Genomic DNA, 17,258 nt, shown 5'->3' on the forward strand with positions numbered 1-17,258 from the left:
TGGGTGAAAACTTTTATTTCATCCATATTTTATTTCATATCAGTCTGCTTTATTTGATGTGACTCATTCCTTTCAGCACCCAGATTAGTGAGGATCACTGCCAAACTGAACAATGTGGCTGCAATGGAGGGAAAAGAGGCCATTTTCAAGTGCGCTGTCACCCCAGCGGACGTCAATATTAAATGGTTCCACAACAACATACCCATCACTACTGGGCCTAAGTATAAGATTGAGCATGGTGGTGACAGGCACTCAGTCACCATCATCTCTGTCACCGAAAAAGATGCTGGAGAGATTAGCATTGATGCAGAAGGCAAAAGCTGCAAAGCTACCCTGCAAGTGCAACGTAAGAATATGCATTTATTGTGACAATATCTGTTTTTTATGAACAAGTATTGTAATATCCTTATTCTCCTCAACATTCTGACGTCCCTATCAGATGAGCCTGTGACATTTAAGAAAAAGCTGGAGAACCTGACAGTGGATGAGCAGAGTGAAGTGAAGCTGGAGGTGGAGCTCAGTAAGGCATCAGATGAAGTCAGGTGGATGAAGAACAGTGTAGTGCTGCAGCCTGCAGGAAACATGGAGATTCGGGTAGACGGAGCCAAGCAGGCTTTGGTCTTCAAGAGTGTGACTTATGCTGACCGTGGCATCTACTCCTGTGAAACTCTGGATGACAAGACCCAGGCCAAGCTCAGTGTGGAGAGTAAGATTTTTAGAGTTTTTTAAGATAAAATATATAGTATTTAAGGACATTCCTTAACCCTAAAAAGGAGGTCATCATTTTCCAGTAATGTGTAGTTGAATGTAAATTTTGAGTTAAAAGCTAAGAAACCTTGCATGTTAACACTCAAACATTTCCTCTTCCCTTCAGTGAAGAAAATCTTGGTAATAAAAGGCCTAACAGAAACCAAGGCACATGAGACAGAGACAGTAACTCTTGAGGTAGAACTCAGCCAGGCTGATGTTGAAGGCTTCTGGACCAGGGATGGGGCCAAGATTAAGTCAGGGCCCAACTGCCGCATCACAGCTCTGGATAAAAAGCACGCCCTTACGTTGTCCAATCTGAAGAGAGAAGATGCAGGGACTTTTGCCTTCCAAGCAGATGGCGTTCATACTTCTGGCAAACTGATTGTCACAGGTAATGGCTGCTTCCTGTTAGTCATTTAGTTGCATAATTAGTAGCAAGTCTGCATAGTCACTTTTTAACCACCTCCTGTTGATTCTACAGAACCTCCTGCTATGATTTCCAAGCCCATAATGGATATCAGTGTTCCTGAGAAGGAGAAGGTTACTTTTGAATGTGAAGTGTCCAGAACAAATGCAGACGTTAAATGGTTCAAGGTGAGAAGCCATAATTGCTGTCTGAATTACTGTCTGCAGAGTAAAATAATGAGATTTTTACTGTACAGTTTTAGTGACCAAAATAAGTCATGAAAGAGAATACAAGACATATGTAACATTTTGAAAAATAATTAATCTGCAGGATGATGTGGAACTGAAACCGGGGAAGAACTTTGGCATCCATTCCTTGGGCCGAAAACGTACTTTAGTCCTCAACAAATGCACCCCTGAAGATGCAGGCACTTACATCTGTCGTACTACTGATGATAACACCTCTGCCAAGCTCACTGTTCATGGTAATTATTAAGCATGTCACATCATTCAGGTACCATTAACAGGGTTTTCCCTGCCTGTTTAACTCAAAGGTGGGCAGCCTTTGTATTACTGGCTGCCACTTTTGTTGAAAATTCCAACATGTGATGTTGACAAAATGACAAAGGCGGAACTCAACTGCGAGGGCAGTGCAGCACCTGGACAGTCAACAGGGTGCACACACTAGAGTTATCTTGTAGTTCATTTTCATCAGAAAATGCTTGCAACCGCTGCATTTTTTGATCTAATGACTAGATAATTACCTTTGCAAGACGAACATGAAGTATATTGTTAACTTTCTACGCCGTCACTCAGAGAATAAGGTTAGCACAGCAGCGATCAGCAGTAACAAACGAGACTGGCTGACCAACACGCACTGCAACATTAAACAGCTTACACCAACTCTGAGGTGACAAAAATAACTCAGTGCTCAGTCTGTTTCACCTCAAAAACCCTGCGCCTGCTTAGCATCTTGTACAAAGATGTAGAGATCGTAGGAGACTCTAAGAAGCTTTCAAATTAATTAATTAATTAATGCAGTTAACTTTTTAAAATAAAAAGGCTGCGGACCATTTATCTTATCTGCCAGTTATGTTTCATATTGTATTTCATTGGACTAAGGACACCAGTCAATGGTTTGGCACACAGTATACTGGAGCAAGAGACTGAAGATAGAGCCCCCTTTTCTATTCATTCAATCGAGAATCGGTTTTGAATAGACAATCACCCAGGGAAAACCTTGATTAATCAGTGTTTATTTATTACTTTTACAATTTCCAGCATTTTACAATCAGCACTGACATTGTATTAGTCAACATATCACAAAAGGTTCTCTAAAAATATTTTCCCTACTGCAGCCAGAGATATTAAGATTGTTAAGAAGCTGGTGGATGTGGAGGTGATGGAGAAGGAGAATGCCGCATTTGTCTGTGAAATCTCACATGATGAAGTGGACTGCCAGTGGTATAAAGGAAATACTAAACTCAAAGTCAGTGACAACATCAAGATGAGACAAGAAGGTAAAGGCTCAAGAAATAGAAAAAAAAGTGATTCCACTATCTGTACATTCATGCAATGTCACAGGAATTATCTGAATAATTAAACATCACTTATGACAAATGATAATGACATTTTGTTACTATAAACTGTCTGCTCCTTAACACAGGCAGAACCTATGTGCTGCTGTTTAAGTCTGTTTCCCCAGAAGATATGGGTGAGATTAAATTTACAGCTGAGAAGGCCTCTTCAACTGCACAACTTAAAGTGAAAGGTAAAAATATCTAACTCGATGTTGAAATTGCATAACAGTATATATTGTATATTGTTGCATGGATTAACTAATTTACTAATATGTGACAATGTTTAAGTGGTGATTGCAAATGGATTAATTCTATTCATTATGACAAAATCTGTCAGGAAGTTGCAAATAATTGAATGTTTATGCACATAAAACCTCACTTTCTTTAAAATTTAAACAGTCACTACTTCAACAGATTATTAGGTTATAAAGTGGCAGATTATATATCATTTTGTTCAAATAAACTCACCTAGTAAACCAAATGTAAAAGGCCAGACTAAAGTTAAATAAAAGAATGCCATGCAAAATTCTGACAACAGTCAGTCAGGTGATGTAGAAAATCCAGTTGCAACTTGCTTGTACATTGTTATGCCTCATTGAGACCTGATGGCAAAGGGAACACAACTCTTTTGGGGTTTTACAAGAAAAAGGTTTAGGATTATTTTTCAGGAGTTTTGTCATATCTTTCCTTCTTGATTGAACATAGGTAAGCCTCTGTGGTCTATAGAGAAGACATTAGTCCAGTGCTTTTAGACAGTTTGGGTTCAGTTGATGATTGTAAGTCTTCAAGAAGTATGAGGTCTATGAAAAAAATCTAAATTATGTTAGAAGCAGATTCTGATTCTGAGACAGCTTAAATCAGTTGACCATAAGTTGCTCTAAGTGTCATGAACATGCATTTTCCTTGTGTCTATTTCAGTGGCTGGCTAATTGCAATCAAACAGCAACTGACATACAAACAAAAATGATTGGCACACAGCCATTCCTATTTAATGTAGTGTGTCAAGTTACTTGCTATCTGCTTAAGCTTATGCAAAAAAATGTTGGAAATGACATGATGTGCCATTTTAGCCCCATTTGCTTTGGCTGTCACATAATTTAATTATGGAAGTTGCTTGTCATATATTGCACTTGGGTAAAGGCTTTGGCAAGGCCTTGGCATTGGTTGCCTTTAATGTTCCTTTGTGGCATACATGATAGTTTTCATTGATTTGATGTTATTATTGCTGTAGAGCTGCCTGTCAAGTTTGTGAAGAAACTCAGGGATAAGATAGCGATGTATAAGCATCGTGGTCATCTTGAATGCCAAGTGTCACGTGCTAGTGCAAAGGTGAAGTGGTACAAGAACAAGATGGAGCTCGAACCCAGCAAGAAGTATGAGATCAAAAGTGAAGATGTGTACCGAAAACTCACCATCAATGATGTGGACACTGGGGACGAAGACACGTACACCTGTGACGCCATTGATGACAAGACATCCTGTAAACTGCTTGTGGAAGGTAACACAATGGAGGATGACAAACGTTGATTGTGAACTTTGGTTTATCAATTGTAGGGCATTAATGTATATGACTTTATAAATACATATACATACTCAAAGTATTTACACAAACAAGCCATCAATCTCCTAGTCAATGAGGTATTTGTATATGTATATATCTGTCTGTCTGTCTAGTACTATCCTAAGTATACGTATGATACTAATGGCAAAATGGGAACATAATGTTGATGCATTTCTCAGCCATTTTGTAACATGCCTTACCTAGTAAATGAATTAACATAAAAATCGTAAATTCAAATTATTCATACAAGAAAGGAATTAACAAAACTATATTACCACAGATAGTTGAGTAACCCACACAGATGTTTTCAGTTAATCTGATTGATCTGAACTTTGCTTAGGCTGAAGTTATTACCATAGAAGACATTTTGACGTGTCACAGTAGGAAAAGTACAGGTGTAAATAATAACATTAATGGCAAGTGCAACAAAACATACACAGTGAGATGTCAGTTAGACACAACCTGTGTACTGTATGTTCAGTCAGCCAAAATTTATGGAAAACATCTGTGTAACATGGGTGTATAGAGGTTTTAAAATAGGACGAAAAAATAATTGTAGAAGTTTCACATTGATCATTACCGTGTGATGTGCTCTGCATGTATAGTAATTGTGTTACACTGTCAAGTGTAAGTCAATATAGTTTCTAACATGTAAACTTTAATAATGGATTATCAGATTGATTACAGATGTTGCTAAAGTAATATTCATTGATGTTGTTGATAGTGATAGTATCTAGGGCTGGGCAATTAATCAAATTTTATTTTCAGTTATGATTTTATCTTCCAATGTTTATGAAAACAAGATAATTGAGATCAAATGATTAGTGTGCCACATTCCGTTTTGCAATGATGCTCTATTTTTGTCTTGTGTTATAAATCCAGTGCACTCCGTTCCTTTACAGTGGTGCATGTTCGCCCCTCCCTAAAAGCCCAAACTCACTCTCAGCCAGGCATGTTTAGTTCAGCTCACTGCAGTCATGTGAGCCATTGTTTGCGAAAACCCGGTCAAGTTAGCTGCCGAGTTTGATTCGCTGCCGAATTTGATGCAGGTCTGTCCATGCTGTTTTGGTACCAGTGCTTGGCCAGCGGCCAAAAAGGATTAGAGTTGCATTTCAGCAATCCTTTCTCACATTTTGTATACCATTATATAAAATGACATTATAATACACATCATATAATAAGCAAGTCTTTATAGTTATTATTATTATTATTATTATTATTATTATTATTATTATTATTATTATTATTATTATTATTATAAGGCATTATGTTTTTTTTTAAGTTCAATAAATGCATGATGTTTCCAAAGTCAGTGAGTAATCATGTTAAATAATCATGATCTCAATATTGACCAAAATAATCATGATAATGATTTTTGCCATAATTGAGCAGCCCTAATAGTATCCCCAGTTAATTAATAGTAAGCTCTGGGGATTTAGGTGGTGTTTCTAGGTCCAAAATTAGGGACTGTAATGTGTCCTTAAATTACTATGAAAGTAATCATATATGAGTTATTCTTCTTATGATATTTAGGTACTGTTAAAGGACCACACTGATTGGTATGCATAGCATTTTTGCCCATGAACCCATTAAAGGATACTGTTTTTTTTTTGTTGTTGTTGTTTGTTTGTTTGTTTTCTATCATCTGAAATGAAGATTTTTACTCATTAAAAAAGACAGAACCACCAGTATGGTCCTTTAGTATAAAGCAACATTACATTTATTATGTTGTTATTATATTTTATCATATTAATGACTTCTAACCAAACCATTCTTGTTTCATGATACCTACAGAGCAGTCCATAAGCATTGTGCGGGAGCTTAGTTCAGTAGAAGTGACAGAACCCTTTGCAGCTGTCTTCGAAGTTGAAATCAGTGTGGACCTGGTGAAACCTCCTGCTTGGACTCTGGATGGAGTTGCTGTGCAGGAGGGCGCTGATGTTGAGATGGAGAAAGAGGGAACAATGCACCGTCTCACTTTCAAAAAGACCAAAGCATCCATGACAGGACCTGTGCAGTTTACAGCTGGAAAGAGCAAGTCTTTAGCCCAGCTCACAGTCAAAGGTAAAAGTGTCTAATCTGATGTATATGACACAGTTGGCCACAATAACTTGTGTACTACTGTAAATATATCCAGCATAATTAATTTGATTCTAATTTCATACTGTTCCTCACATTTAGAGCGTCCACTTGAGATTGCAGAGCCCATCAAAGACGTGAAGGCGAAGGAGAAAAGCTCAGCCATACTCACCTGCAAATTTTCTGCATTGCCCAAAGAGATTCATTGGTTCAAAGGTCAGGTACCTTTGACAGCATCAGACAAGTATAACATGAAGAAAGACACTACAAGGGCTCAACTTACCATTCAAAGGTTGACTGAGGAAGACACTGGAGAGTACCGCTGTCAGTCCGGACCTGCTGAGACCAAAGGCAACCTTACTGTTGAAGGTACAGTTTGCACCTTTGAAATACAACCATTACATAAAACATCTGTTAAAGAGTGACACTTGAATATAGTGGGCCTTAAAACTAAGACCGCGTCTTGTTTCTTCTGTGTAGTGCGTGAAATGAAGATCACCAAGCACTTGGCTGACACAGAGGTTGATGAAGACAGCGATGCAATGTTTACATGTGAGATTAACTATGAAGATGAAGAGGTACAATGGCTTCTGAATGACAAGGTGCTCTGCACTAATGAAGTCAACACCATAACCCATGAGGGAAAAGTTCACAAGCTCTCGCTTAAGAACTTGGCACCTCAGGACGGGGGAACTATCACCTTTCAAGTCCGCAAATTGAAAGAGTCTGTCACACTGAAAGTTAAAGGTAAGAACTCAAGTTGACAAGGACAAAAAAAGGTTTCACTCTTAACCTGATAAAGGACCAAGTTTCTCATTCACGTGATATTTCAGAAATCGGTTTACAAAAGCCAGTAATAATCAGATTATTTAAGGGAATATAAATGCTATGTTGGGCTTATTCCAGTCATTCCAAAAGTTGAGAACATAATATATCCTCCAGTCATTCTTTACTTTCTCAATTACCCTCCAGAGAAGCGTGCTGTGTTCCTCAAGTCTCTAGACGATGTCGTTGGAGAGGAGAAAGGCATGATAACTCTGGCATGTGAGGCCTCCAAGCCCAGGGTTTCTCCCACATGGAAGAAAGATGGTAAAGTTTTGAAGGCTGGACCAAAGTATGAGCTCCTTCACACAGGCAAGTCTTTGGGATTGATCATCAAGGATGTCACCAAAGAAGATGCTGGAGAGTATAGTTGTGATCTTGGAACTGAAGTTTCTAAGTCAAAGGTCACTGTAAGAGGTAGGTTTTGTTACCACAACGTATATATATATATACAGTGTTATCTGAGATATATAGCAGCTGAATAATACACCTCTCCTCTCTGTCCTAGAAATTGGCATTGGAATTACCAAATGGCTGAAGTCAGCTGAGGTGAATGAGGGAGAGACATGTAGCTTTGAGTGCATCTTATCTCGTGAGAGCACAGATGAGTGCTCCTGGACTCTTAATGGCCAAACAATTAAAAATGAAGGCCGCTTCAAGGTCTCTAGTAAAGGACGCAAGTACATGCTGACCATTAAGGATGTCACCCCTGCTGATACTGGAGAGGTGGTCTTCAACATTAAAGACCTGAGCTCTAAAACAACATTAACAGTAGAAGGTAAGTTATCTTACAAAATTATGAATGGATTGACATGTTAAAATAATGAGAGTGAACCGTGACAAATGTCAAACATGTTATGGTCCCTTGTTACAGGAAAAGCTTCATCTGTGTCAAAGGAACTACAGAATGTTAGTGCTGTTCAAGGGGAAGAAGCTGTATTTACTTGTGAAGTGACACACGCTACTTCGACTGTAAGGTGGACCAAGGAAAGCAAAGTTATCAAGAAGAGCCAGAAGTATGACATCAGCCAAGAGGATAAGGTCATGAAGTTGATCATCCATAATGTCTCTGCTCAAGACTCTGGAGAGTACAGTTGTGAAGTTGTTGGAGGTGCAACCACCAAGGCCAAGCTGGAGATCAAGGGTAAGACAGAAATAATTTATTTAGGGATTACAGTAAAAAAGCTAATCAATATCTGTACCAAATACAGAATAATTTAAAGGATAATCAAATTTTCTGAAACCTTATATTTATCCTACAATCTCGTATGGTGCCTAAAATCTTAAAAAGGATTCTTTATTTTTTACAGAGCCAATCCATAACTTCACTAAAGAACTAAAGGACAGCCAAGCAGATGAGAAGAGCTCTGTGACCTTGCAATGTGAGACTGCACAAACCCCATCCAGAGTGATATGGCTTAAAGGTCACACAGAGCTCAAGGCTGGAGGTCATTATGAGATATCCCAGAAGGAGGGTGTCTTAACTCTCACCATCAAACACCTGGAGGAAAAAGATACGGATATCTACACTTGTGATGTGGGCACTGCCAAGACCATGGCAAAGGTGACAGTCAAAGGTAAGAACATAAGTATGTACTGTATGTGTATACGTTTGTATAAGTTTTTGAATAGTGTATGAAGAGGTAATTGAATATTAAATGTCTAGTATGTCTTACCTTTCATCCTGTTGAATAGAAGAAGAACCTTCAATATCTGATATCTGGAATGAAATATTCTGAAGGATTAATCTGAGATAATTCCACTTTTAATGTGTTTAGCAACATACATTGTAGGTCTCTCAGATTGTAACCCTAAACACCTGAATTTCTACTGTATAGCCCCATTTCCTTCATGAAGTATTTTAATATAGGTACTGTATGTATTTATGTTTTTTTGCACCTCTTTGAATTGGTCGTGCCATATGTAGTGAGTTCCATGCTGACTTGGCTCATAGTATGATTTGGTTTTGCTTTAAAGGCCAGTCAGTGGTGATACTGGAAACACTGCAGGATATTAATTGCTTTGAGGGAGAATCTGCTACATTTGTTTTTCGTGTCAGTCCCACTGATCTGCCTCATGTACAGTGGTGCTTAGATCACACCCCTCTGCAGTCAAGCCCCCTCAATGACATTCAGGTTCTAGAGGGGGGTTTCCACTCTCTTACCGTAAGAGAGCTGACTTCCAGGGACTCAGGCACCATTTCTGTTGTTGCTGGAGACCAGAAAGTATACGCGTCCCTTGTTGTCAAAGGTAACTGACACCGCCCTCAGTCCCTTACAGATCTACTTACAATGTAGATTTGTCAAAAATACCATGAATTAGGTTGACTAGTTATTAGATCTGCTGTATTTTCTCATAGAAATGTGTTCTCAGTGTTGCATTGTGAATATATTACTGAAAAATCTGCACAGCTCTTTTGATCTATGATTTGTTCTATCCTCTTTGTCTTGGGATTTGTATGACTGAGATATTGTTTGCAGATTCACAAATTGTGAATGACATCCATCAGCATGTGCAAATGTTTCATTGTGACCTGTTCCCAAATGTAATGTCTTGTTATGCAAGGGCTGCTCATTTCATGAATGAAAATTTCCTGTGTTGATAATCCTTTGTGCATTTCAAAAAGGATTTCATTCTTTAGAACTGTAATGAGAGGTTTGTTTTTCCGTATAGAATAAATGCACTGTAGTTTAAAGGCCCATTATGCTCATTTGCAGCTCTTTTATTTTAATTCTGGGACTCCACTATAGTAGTGTTGCATGATTTACAGTTCAAAAAACTCCTTATTTATGTTACACTGGCCCGTCATGCAGCCCCTTAGTTCAGCTCAGAAGCTTGCCGAGGGGCAGCTGTATCAGAATCATGTTAAGTTACCGCTGATGCAAACCCAACATTTCCTGCTATACTGCTTCAAATTGACAGCTTTTAAACGAAACATGTTCCTCACTGAATTAGAAGAGCTTCATTAGTGGCACTAAAAACCAATTGACACAAGAAGATATGGACATATTTGGAGCTATTTTTTCAGTGGATCAGTTAGAAATAATGCAGGTGAGGAATAGTACAAGCAGAAACAGCCATAGTGATGATGATGTTTGTTGAAGAGATGCAGATGACCAGCACACCTCCAACAGGTAAACAACTTGTTTTACTTTGGAATGGAAAAGCTCTGAGCGTGCTAGCTCGAGTCAGGGCTCGGCGTGACTACCCCCAAAACAATGGAAAAACACCATAATGTTAGTGGAGCAGTGCAGTGAACTTGCACGCTTTGCGTGGAGCAGATGATATCTGTCACAAGCTGACATCAGCTCAGGCTGAAAGTAGAAAAAAACGCTGAAAACCGAGCGTTCAGAGCACTCAAAAGCCAGCACTTTTTGCTCACAGGGATTACTTCTACATATGTTCACCTCATTATTTGACACTTCGGCCACGTTTAATATGAACATCTGACATTGTACCATTATATACATATATGACTTAAAATATGTCCCCTTTAACCTTCAACAAAAAGAAGATCAGCCAAACTGTTGGAATATTTTTTGGGTTCAAAAAGCTAACACCAGTCGACTGGAGCACGTCAAATCATCCATCTTCTTCACCTGTAATAATTTCCCATCCTTCATCACAACCCAACGAAATGCAACAACCTATTTAATATAATCAAGTCTTTGTTTGTTTTATTTCAGCCCTGCCTGCCAGCTTTGTAAAGAAGCTCAAGAACCAGGATAAAAAGGAAGGGGAGACTGTGACACTTTGCTGTGAGTTATCAAAATCTGCGGCCGACGTTCAGTGGAAGAAAGGCTCTGAAATTCTGATAGCTGGAGAGAAGTATGAGATGAAGCAGAAGGAGACCTCTTGTGAGCTTCAGATCAAGAGTTTGAAGGTTGAAGATAGCGGAGAGTACTTTTGCGTGTGTGGGGACCAGAAGACATCTGCAACCGTGAAAGTCAATGGTATGGATTCATGATTGAAGTCTGTTCAGAACAAATGGAGTAGACAACAGTTATGATATCAATCACTAACATTATTTAAAAAGTGTAAAGGCAGGATACATATAGTTTTATTAATGTTGTATAAAAATGCCTACTTTTACAGTACTACACAGAAGTTTTATATTTACAAAACACAAGTGATGTATTATGTTGTATTTCTCAAAAGAAGTCCACTTCTGTTGCCTTTGTAGTTTTTTTTTCTTTGTGAAACCAAACGATTTCACCTGATTTTGACAAGTTATGAAAACTTGGTTGTACAGCATCTGACATTGTACCATTATATACATATATGACTGAAAATAAGTCCCCTTTAAGCTTCAACAAAAAGAAGATCAGCCAAACTGTTGGAATAATTTTTGGGTTCAAAAAGCTAACATCAGTTGACTAGAGCACGTCAAATCATCCATCTTCTTCACCTGTAATAATTTCCCATCCTTCATCACAACCCAACGAAATGCAACAACCTATTTAATATAATCAAGTCTTTGTTTGTTTTATTTCAGCCCTGCCTGCCAGCTTTGTAGAGAAGCTCAAGAACCAGGATAAAAAGGAAGGGGAGACTGTGACACTTTGCTGTGAGTTATCAAAATCTGCGGCCGACGTTCAGTGGAAGAAAGGCTCTGAAATTCTGATAGCTGGAGAGAAGTATGAGATGAAGCAGAAGGAGACCTCTTGTGAGCTTCAGATCAAGAGTTTGAAGGTTGAAGATAGCGGAGAGTACTTTTGCGTGTGTGGGGACCAGAAAACATCTGCAACCGTGAAAGTCAATGGTATGGATTCATGATTAAAGTATGTTCAGAACAAATGGAGTAGACAATAAACAGTTATGATATCAATCACTAACATTATTTAAAAAGTGTTAAGGGAGGATACGTATAGTTTTATTAATGTTGTATAAAAATGCCTACTTTTACAGTACTACACAGAAGTTTTATATTTACAAAACACAAGTGATGTATTATGCTGTATTTCTCAAAAGAAGTCCACTTCTGTTGCCTTTGTAGTTTTTTTTTCTTTGTGAAACTTTCTTTGCGAAAATTTCACCTGATTATGACAAGTTATGAAAACTTGGTTGTACAGCATTACCGCCGACCTTTATACAGAAGCTAGAGAGCCAGGAAGCTGAGGAGGGAGCTGACATTGTTCTTCGTTGTGAGATCTCTAAACCTGGAGTCCTAGTGGAGTGGAAGAAAGGAACACAAGTCCTGACGTCTGGAGAAAAGTACCAGATGAAGCAGACGGCCTCTGTGAATGAGCTCCACATTGCTAAAGTGGTGCCAGAAGACAGTGGAGACTACAGCTGCATGTGTGGAGACCAGAAGACCACAGCCAGTCTCAACATTAAGGGTAGGAAGAGGATTTAAAAAATTTGATCATCATTTTTGAAAACTGTATGCAAAAGGTTTTCATGTTATATATTTAGACATTGTCGTGTCTGGACTGCAACTTGTCATTTTTTTATTCTTCCAGTTTTTGTAATTGATTTTATTAGAGTACTATGTATTATAGTATTTTGCATTTCTGGTATTGTTTTCGATGTAAAGCAACTTGTGGAAATGGCTTTTAACTTCTCAAAGACATTTATGTTTAACAGGCTTTAGATTATCCACACTGGGGAGCTGTTCAGTCATTGTCAGACCAGTTCTATACATGCCAATCTGTGCTCTTAAAAGGAAAGGAAAGTAATAGTAACCATACTTTAGACCTACAGATGCAAACATCTGATGCAGTCACCTAAAAGCAAAGTAGTAATAGCTGCTGCATTTTTAACACTTCTGCAGGACTGGAACTGCAGAGCCAGAAATGTAGCGCTGACATTGCTGGCACAACAGCTCTGCAACTGTATAATTTTGGTTGGACCTGGTTACAGATGTTTTATATCAGTGATATCAAGTCTGTCCTTTTTTTTTTTTTTTTATTTGTTTGTTTGCGACTGATTCTAACCCACAAATAAATACTTAGCCCAACCAGTGACCTTCAAAGAGAAGTTAGAGAGCCAGGAGGCTGAGGAGGGAGCTGACATCATTCTGCGCTGTGCGATCTCTAAACCTGGAGTCTCAGTGGAGTGGAAGAGGGGAACGCAAGTACTGAAGTCTGGAGAAAGGTACCAGATGAAGCAGACGGCCGCTGTGAATGAGCTCCTGATCAACAAAGTGGTGCCAGAAGACAGTGGAGACTACAGCTGTGTCTGTGGAGACCAGAAGACCACAGCCAGCCTCAAGATCAAGGGTAGGAGGCCAAATTTTCAAAGAGTTCCACAGAACCTAAAAACTGTATAGATCAGCTGTTCATATGTACGTATGTCATGTTGGTTTTGGAGTCTACATGTTATCATGGATTGCAGTATTTGTTTTTTTGTACCAGTTTTATCCATATACAGTATATACAGTTTTTTCTGTTGTATGTAATGGCATGCAACCGATTGCTAACCAACTCATAAATACTTAGCCCAACCAGTGACCTTCAAACAGAAGTTGGAGAGCAAGGAAGCTGAGGAGGGAGCTGACATCAGTCTACGCTGTGAGATCTCTAAACCTGGAGTCCCAGTGGAGTGGAAGAGGGGAACGCAAGTACTGAAGTCTGGAGAAAAGTATGAGATGAAGCAGACGGCCTCTGTGAATGAGCTCCTTATCAAAAAAGTGGTGCCAGAAGACAGTGGAGACTACAGCTGTGTTTGTGGAGACCAGAATACCACAGCCAGCCTCAAGATCAAGGGTAGGAAGAGGATTTTTAAAGAGTTGATCTGTGAAACTTTTTTAGAAAAATTCATAGAACAGATTTTTATATGTGCATATGTGGACATGTTTGTTCTAGTGTCAGCATGTCATTATGTCTGCACTGCCACCTGCCAGTGTTTGTTTTTTTGTATTTTCAATGTTTTTTAAATGTATTTGTGGCAGGTTTTGCAGTTGTGTGGCACTATGTACGTAAGTGGAACTAAATGTAATTTGTCCCACTTTTATTTTCCTGTATTGTTGGCTGGACTGGCCATGGACCAGCCCTATAACCATGGTTGTCCGTGAGTGACTGAGTAACTGAGTGAGTGCCCGAGTGAGTGATGAAATGACACCATTGGTCAGCCATTGGTCAGTGTTGGAGTTTCCTCGTTGGCCGTTGCTCTTTCAAAATGAATCGGCGTAAGATGATGGAAGTAGAGGATAGCAAAGTGACACAGAGTGACTGTGTTTCCTGCTCTGAGCTCTGACACTCTCAGCTCCGGTGCTAAATGCAGCAATGTCAGCTAAACTCCTGTTTAAACAGATATGTATGAGTGTCTCTACTGTCTCCTCCTCTACCGTCCAGTGTGATCAACTCTCTGGCTGGCAGAGCTGTCAGCAGCTGGCAGGAGAGACGCTCCGCGCTGCATTTGGATTTTATAACTTAACTTATACCGGGACACCAGCTTTGTATTTCTCTGATGTTCTCACATCACAAACGATGAACAGTAGCATTAAAACACGTAAAACATGCGACTCGTATATGTAGCTGTTATATCAGTTTAGTGTGGGGTGGCTGCTCTGCAGGTGCGCTTGATTTGACTGTAACTGTGGTAACCAGGCAGAGATAAGCCTCCTGAATTCGCACTCAAAATGCGGTTAAAACTTTCATTTATAATTTCCACCGCAGCCTCATCAAGCATGAGAGAGAGCACACAGTTAAAGCACCTCAGATAAAAATCATTCTGTCAAAACACTTTATACAGAGTGAAAAACGAGCGACACCCACAGAGTGAAACAGATGAAAGAGAAGGGAGAGTTAACAGATAGAATAGTTGTAATTAGAATTAAAATAAGTTCTCTTTCAAATCAAACATCCCAAGATATGATTGGAAAGTATTGTTCTTGCAACTGCATTCATAACCTTTTCTTTTTGACTCAAATGTAGTTTAACCATGTCATGTGATATGCTTCTTCAGTACACTTTATCGGCAAATATTACTGGGACCACTTCAGAAAATTGCAGATGATCATTTAATATTCAGGAATTCACATTATAGACACTACCACTGACTATGCCTGTAACAAATTGGCCACAATTTCACACACTGACCATACACAGTCCAGCCATATACTAGGTTTTGACCTAGTCTTGTTTCTTATTTGTCTGCCACTGGTTACTAACTAACTAATAAATGCTCAGCCCAACCAGTGACCTTCAAACAGAAGCTTCAGGGTCAGGATGCTGAAGAGGGAGCCAGTGTTACTCTGCGATGTGAGATCTCTAAACCCGGAGTGCCTGTGGAGTGGAAGAAGGGAACACAAGTCTTGAAGTCTGGAAAAAAGTACCAGATGAAGCAGACGGCCTTAGTGAATGAACTTCTGATCAACAAAGTGGTGCCAGAAGACAGTGGAGATTATAGCTGTGTGTGTGGAGACCAGAAGACCACAGGCAACCTTAAGATCAAGGGTAGGAGGACGATTTCAAAGATTTCACCCCATGGAACCTAAAAGTTGTATAGATCAGCCTTTCATATGTAGTCATGTTTGTTTTGGAGTCATGTTTGCATGTTTTCATGGATTGCAAATTGGTTTTTTGTACCAGTTTTATCCATATATATATATATAGTATTTTTTTTGTTTTATGTAATGGCATGCTACTGACTGCTAACCAACTCATAAATACCCAGCTCAACCAGTGACCTTCAAACAAATGTTGGAGAGCCAAGAGGCTGAAGAAGGAGCTAGTGTTACTCTACGCTGTGAGCTCTCTAAACCTGGAGTCCCTGTCGAGTGGAAGAAGGGAATGCACGTACTGAAGTCTGGAAAAAAGTACCAGATGAAGCAGAAGGCCTTTGTGAATGAACTTCTGATAAAAAACTTGGTGCCAGAAGACAGTGGAGACTACAGCTGCGTGTGTGGAGACCAGAAGACCACAGGCAACCTCAACATTAAGGGTATGAAGAGGATTTTCAAAGAGTTAGTCCATGGAAGATTTTTGGAAAATTTTATAGAACATATTTTTATGTGTTTATTTAGACATGTTTGTTTTGGAATCAGTCATTCTGTCTGTACTGCAACCTGCCAGTGTTTGCTTTTTGTGTTTTCAATGTGAGTGTTTTTGTGGCAGTTTTTGCAAATGTGTGTTACTATGTTTGAAAGTGGAACTAAATGTAATTTGTTTTATTTTCCTGTATTGTTTCTTATTGGTTTGTCACTGGTTTCTAACCAATTAATAAATGCTCAGCCCAACCAGTGACGTTCAAACACAAGTTGGAAGGCCAGGAAGCTGAGGAAGGAGCTAGTGTTACTCTACGCTGTGAGATCTCTAAACCTGGAGTCCCAGTGGAGTGGAAGAAGGGAACACAAGTCCTGACGTCTGGAGAAAAGTACCAGATGAAGCAGACGGCCTCTGTGAATGAGCTCCACATTGCTAAAGTGGTGCCCGAAGACAGTGGAGACTACAGCTGCATGTGTGGTGACCAGAAGACCACAGCCAGCCTCAACATTAAGGGTAGGAAGATGACTTTTAAAGAGTCAGTCCATGGAATGGTTTTTAAAAAACTGTATAGAACAGCTTTTCATGTGCACATACAGAATTTAGACATGTTTGTTGTGGAGTCTGCATGTCATCTTAGATTGCAACTTTTACTTTTTTTTTTGTATTTCATGTTTGTTAATGTACTTGATTTGTATATATATTTTAATAATTCTATGAAATGGCATGCCAGGGTTTGCTAACCAGTTAATGAATGCTCAGCCCAACCAGTGACGTTCAAACACAAGTTGGAAGGCCAGGAGGCTGAGGAAGGAGCAAGTGTTACTCTACGCTGTGAGATCTCTAAACCTGGAGTCCCAGTGGAGTGGAAGAAGGGAACACAAGTCCTGACGTCTGGAGAAAAGTACCAGATGAAGCAGACGGCCTCTGTGAATGAGCTCCACATTGCTAAAGTGGTGCCCGAAGACAGTGGAGACTACAGCTGCATGTGTGGTGACCAGAAGACCACAGCCAGCCTCAACATTAAGGGTAGGAGGATGATTTTTATAGAGTCAGTCCATGGAATGGTTTTTAAAAAACTGTATAGAACAGCTTTTCATCTGTACGTACAGAATTTAGACACATTTGTTGTGG

At 39.3% G+C, this 17,258-nt stretch overlaps 1 protein-coding gene across 5 annotated transcripts in view; it reads left to right on the forward strand.

Moving 5' to 3' along the window:
• The window catches only part of obscnb (obscurin, cytoskeletal calmodulin and titin-interacting RhoGEF b), a 68,183-nt gene that overhangs the window by 15,191 nt on the left and 35,734 nt on the right, over positions 1–17,258 (forward strand). For all 5 annotated transcript variants that reach the window (XM_042427541.1, XM_042427542.1, XM_042427543.1 and 2 more), the window contains exons 18-41: positions 77–346; positions 440–706; positions 875–1,141; positions 1,232–1,344; positions 1,487–1,640; positions 2,514–2,675; positions 2,822–2,926; positions 3,967–4,233; positions 6,091–6,360; positions 6,478–6,744; positions 6,856–7,122; positions 7,348–7,614; positions 7,706–7,975; positions 8,072–8,341; positions 8,508–8,774; positions 10,884–11,150; positions 11,693–11,959; positions 12,270–12,536; positions 13,152–13,418; positions 13,638–13,904; positions 15,330–15,596; positions 15,817–16,083; positions 16,374–16,640; positions 16,887–17,153. In XM_042427541.1, coding sequence (XP_042283475.1) covers positions 77–346; positions 440–706; positions 875–1,141; positions 1,232–1,344; positions 1,487–1,640; positions 2,514–2,675; positions 2,822–2,926; positions 3,967–4,233; positions 6,091–6,360; positions 6,478–6,744; positions 6,856–7,122; positions 7,348–7,614; positions 7,706–7,975; positions 8,072–8,341; positions 8,508–8,774; positions 10,884–11,150; positions 11,693–11,959; positions 12,270–12,536; positions 13,152–13,418; positions 13,638–13,904; positions 15,330–15,596; positions 15,817–16,083; positions 16,374–16,640; positions 16,887–17,153 — 5,886 coding nt within the window. The remainder of the gene's footprint in view (positions 1–76; positions 347–439; positions 707–874; positions 1,142–1,231; positions 1,345–1,486; positions 1,641–2,513; positions 2,676–2,821; positions 2,927–3,966; positions 4,234–6,090; positions 6,361–6,477; positions 6,745–6,855; positions 7,123–7,347; positions 7,615–7,705; positions 7,976–8,071; positions 8,342–8,507; positions 8,775–10,883; positions 11,151–11,692; positions 11,960–12,269; positions 12,537–13,151; positions 13,419–13,637; positions 13,905–15,329; positions 15,597–15,816; positions 16,084–16,373; positions 16,641–16,886; positions 17,154–17,258) is intronic.

The sequence above is a fragment of the Thunnus maccoyii genome, chromosome 12, assembly GCF_910596095.1.
Source record: "Thunnus maccoyii chromosome 12, fThuMac1.1, whole genome shotgun sequence".
Classification (NCBI taxonomy): domain Eukaryota; kingdom Metazoa; phylum Chordata; class Actinopteri; order Scombriformes; family Scombridae; genus Thunnus; species Thunnus maccoyii.